This window comes from Mandrillus leucophaeus, unplaced genomic scaffold (genome assembly GCF_000951045.1).
Source record: "Mandrillus leucophaeus isolate KB7577 unplaced genomic scaffold, Mleu.le_1.0 Scaffold98, whole genome shotgun sequence".
Lineage (NCBI taxonomy): Eukaryota > Metazoa > Chordata > Mammalia > Primates > Cercopithecidae > Mandrillus > Mandrillus leucophaeus.
The window spans coordinates 2,764,554-2,768,514 of record NW_012110696.1 but is presented as its reverse complement, the minus strand read 5'-3'; the positions used below and the strand labels follow the sequence as shown (position 1 = coordinate 2,768,514).

General features: G+C 63.4%; 1 protein-coding gene across 1 annotated transcript; it reads left to right on the top strand.

Moving 5' to 3' along the window:
* Window positions 1–323: 323 nt before the first annotated feature.
* MYL5 (myosin, light chain 5, regulatory) lies at window positions 324–3,778 on the top strand. Its single transcript, XM_011970928.1, has 7 exons — window positions 324–416; window positions 447–461; window positions 1,097–1,204; window positions 1,402–1,477; window positions 2,388–2,492; window positions 2,986–3,064; window positions 3,622–3,778. The coding sequence occupies exons 2-7, from the start codon at window positions 459–461 to the stop codon at window positions 3,776–3,778; spliced, it is 528 nt and encodes a 175-aa protein (XP_011826318.1). The 5' UTR covers window positions 324–416; window positions 447–458.
* The last annotated feature ends 183 nt before the right edge of the window (window positions 3,779–3,961 follow it).

Genomic DNA, 3,961 nt, shown 5'->3' with positions numbered 1-3,961 from the left:
ACCAGCTGCAGTCACCCACAGCAGCTTGGTGCAAATCCAGAAAAGATGCCCCTTCCTCTGGCTCCTGCAGTTCCAGGGTGCCCAGGCCCCCAGGCAAGAGCTTGTGCAGGTGGCCCTGGTGACACACAGCATCCTTGGGAGAACTAAGCCTCCCCGCGGGTGGGGGACACGTGGGGTAGGAGGTGGTCCTGGCCAGAGGTGCCTGGGGAGGCTGGGGGCCTTGCAGGGTGGGGCATGGCAAGGGTGTGAGTCACTGCTGGGCTGCCAAAGCTCACTCTGCAGTTGTCCAGTTCCCTGGGGTAGCCCCAAACCTGTCCTTGTAGGGAGTGGCAGCCGGAGTCTGAGCTGTCCTGGGGGACCAAGTGGGAGCTTAAGATGGGCAAGACCTGGGGCCCTGGGTAGACGCATCAAAGCAGGCAGAACCCTGGGCAGACGCATCGAAGCAGGCAGAAGCAGGCATGGTGAGCAGGCCACTGTGCATGCCTGGGGTAGGCATGTGGGTATGAGCTGTGCCGTACGTGTGTACATGTGCACAGAAAAGAGCATGGGCATGTCTGTGCATGCCTGTGAGTGCAGGTGTGGGCATGTGCTGTGTGTGCATGTGTGTGTGCATGAACGTGTGTATGTGCGTGTGTGTGACCATGCAGGTGTGGGCGTGTGCTGTGTGGTGGGAGGTACATGCCCCACGCTGCTGCCCTGGTGAGAGTCTGGAGCAGGATGAGGGGGTTCCTGGCCTTCATGAAATCCCAGTACCCAGAACAAGCCCACCCAGAGTCCACTTGCCCGTCAAGCCTTCAGAGGCCAAGCTGGCTCCTGCTGGACCGCGATCCCTGACCGCTGTGCTCTGTGGGTCTTCCGGAAGCCACTGTCTCTCCCCCACTCCCTGTGCTGCAGCCAGACACCAGCAGCCGCCCTGCCCCCAACCCCAGCTACCCAGGCTTGAGGCTGGCACGCTCCTCAGCTGCCTGGCCCCCTCCAGCCCCACCCAAGGGCTGAGGTCCACCCTTCATCTGAGTTAAGTCTCTCAAAACTCTGGGTGCTCTGGAGGGTTTCCTCAGCCGGCCCAGGACCCTCAGCCATGGTGCTCCCATTGCAGGCCAGCAGGAAGACCAAGAAGAAGGAAGGGGGTGCCCTCCGGGCCCAGAGAGCCTCATCCAATGTCTTCTCCAACTTTGAGCAGACTCAGATCCAGGAGTTCAAGGAGGTAAGACTTTCCTGCTTCACTGGGAGCCCCCGTCCCCAGAAGCCTGTGCTGGGAAGACCCCATGTGGGCTGGCTCCAGGGCCAGAGGATAGGAGTAGGAGCCTATCCTCAGTCAGGGGTGCTGAGGAGCTGGGAGCAGGGGGCAGGGGCAGAGCCCAGCCGGGTCGGCAGCACGGCAGCCCTGGCCTCGCTTCCCAGGCATTTACACTCATGGATCAGAACCGAGACGGCTTCATCGACAAGGAGGACCTGAAGGACACCTACGCCTCCCTGGGTAGGTACCCAGGCAGAACACCTCAGAGACCTTGGAGGAGGCGAATACAGAGCATCCTCCAGTCCCATACGCTGCGGCCCCTCCTCCTCCAGGGCCTGGGCTTTAAAGACCCATCGGACGGCCCTGAAGGCTGCGAGGGGATGGCCCTGGCCTCCCTTGGTTCCATCAGAGCTAGCAGAGAGCGTCCCAGGGTGAGACAGGGTGGGTGGTACAGCCCAAGCCTGGAAACTCAGAGTGGGCTTTGGGGCAGCAGGCTCCAGGGCAGGGCTGACGCTCCGGTAGGACACTCCGATAGGCAGGCGGCTTGCCCTAAGCCGGACCACAGAGCTGACAGAGGGCATGGAGACCCTGCCCAGCCGGAACACAGAGCTGGGGGAGGGCCTGGAGACCCTGCCCCACCTCTGCAGCACAGCCCAAGTGTGGTGGGGCACACTGCCCTCCCCAGCCTCAGTTCTCCCTGTGGCATATTCTGTTCCCAGCAGCTGCCTCTGACCTGAGGCAGGAGGGCAGGGGGCTTCGGTCCCACTCTGGGAGCTATGGAGTGACTTCTCCTTGGGGTGGGAGGGTCACCAGTGACCCGTCTTCCTCTCAGCCCTGCTTATGCCCAAGTAAGAAGAGCAGATCCCAGCACCTTCCCAAGCTCTGTGTCACCTCCCTCTCCATCAGCCCTTAGTCCTGGGGCTCAGGGTTTGGGGTGAGGTGGACACATCCAGCCAGACGCACCCACTGCCCCACATGCCTGGGCCAAGTGCCTCCTTCCCGCTCCCTCCCCACCCCTCCCATCTGCCTGCCTGGCCTTGTGCTGGGGTCACCTGCTGGTGGGGCCTGGCCCTGTGCTGGGGTCACCTGCTGGTGGGACAGCAGACATAGCAACAAGCCCTGCCCTGTGACGCCCCCGCATCTGTGACAGGCAAGACCAATGTCAAGGACGATGAGCTGGACGCCATGCTCAAAGAGGCCTCGGGGCCCATCAACTTCACCATGTTTCTGAACATGTTTGGGGAGAAGCTGAGTGGTGAGCACTGGTGGGACAGTCCTTGCCCTCCTAGTTAATTCCTGACAGTTAGAGATCCAGACATTTCACGTAAAAATCCCTCTTTTCCTATCTCTGGAGAAGCCCTAGGGCCTGGCACTCTGGGAGCCAACAACTGTGGGGCCCCATCAGCCATCCCAGAGCCATGTGCTCAGGCTCGCCCTCCTGCCCCACATGCTGTGTGACCCGCCGTCGGGACCTCTGTCCCTCACTCATGCGGCACTCACCCCCAGCTCCAGGCCTGGGCTGACCCTGGGCACTCCAAAACTCACTACATCCCAGGGCAGGAGTGCCCGACAAGGCGTCCTTGGGGCTCAGGAAAGGAGAAGGCCTTCAGGCAGTGGCCACCTTGTGGGCAGAGGCTTGGAGTCACCCCTTGCTTGGGGCAGGGGTCTCCCCTCCTGCCACCTGCCCTTGGCAGCTGAAGCAGGACTGCCACCCTGAAGGCCCAGGGCTGAAGGTGCCTTTGTGGCAGGTACCGATGCCGAGGAGACCATTCTAAACGCCTTCAAGATGCTGGACCCAGACGGGAAAGGGAAAATCAACAAGGAGTAGTGAGTGCCCGGCTGGGGGAGGGCGGCCGGGCCGCCGGGGGTCCCCAGCGATCTCACCCTGTCCCAAAAGGGACAATCACCCACCAGATGCCACGCCCACCTCCCTACCTCTGACCAGCTTCAGGACCATGAGGAGTGAACCCAGGATCCCAGCTAAGTGGGACACCAGCCCTGCCCACACAGGGACTAGGGGCCGGTGCCCAGGGGGCGGCTTCCCCTCAGCCCACTCCTCCATCTTCAGCTCCTGCCAGGGGCTGGCCTGTGACCTCCTTCGGGCTCTGTTCCCATCAGCAGCCCCCAGGCGAGCCCCCCAGAAGTGATGACCCCTGAGTGTGTCCTCTAAGGTCCCTCAGGCTCTGTCCCCATCAGCGGCTCCCCCAACCGTGGTGATCCCTGAGTGTGTGTTGGGAAGCGACCTGCCCCAGGGCCACACTCCTGCCGGAAGGGCGGGAGTGCAGTGAGCAGGGGCAGCCTGGGGCCCCTGGAGCACCTGAGCCCCACGAGAAGGCTCCTGCGCCCCCGCATCAGCCCGCGCTGACCCCTTTCCTCGTCCTCAGCATCAAGCGTCTGCTGATGTCCCAGGCTGACAAGATGACAGCGGATGAGGTCTGGCCCGCGGCTCCCCTGCCAAGCCCACGAGGGGAGGGCGGGGCTCCCGGGGTCAGCTGGGTGGAGGCGCTCGCGGAGCCCAAGGGGCTGCAGCGCCGCGGTTAGGACCCAGGACAGAACAGGCCCCTGGGGGGACTCCCAAAGTGCCCGTTTGAGGGACAGAACTGGCTCAGAGGGGTCAGGTCAGCGGCTGGAGACCCCTCCCCTCCGTCAGGTCAGCGGCTGGAGACCCCCTCCGCCGCCCGAGCGTCTGTCCCAGCCTGAGGGGCGGGGCTCACAGCTGTGTGG

Bases quoted from the DNA above. Each gene is read 5' to 3' on its own strand.
- MYL5 (XM_011970928.1), top strand. The intron at 1,478-2,387 runs GTAGGTACCCAG...CATCTGTGACAG, and splicing joins GGACACCTACGCCTCCCTGG to GCAAGACCAATGTCAAGGAC. The intron at 3,065-3,621 runs GTGAGTGCCCGG...CCTCGTCCTCAG, and splicing joins GGGAAAATCAACAAGGAGTA to CATCAAGCGTCTGCTGATGT.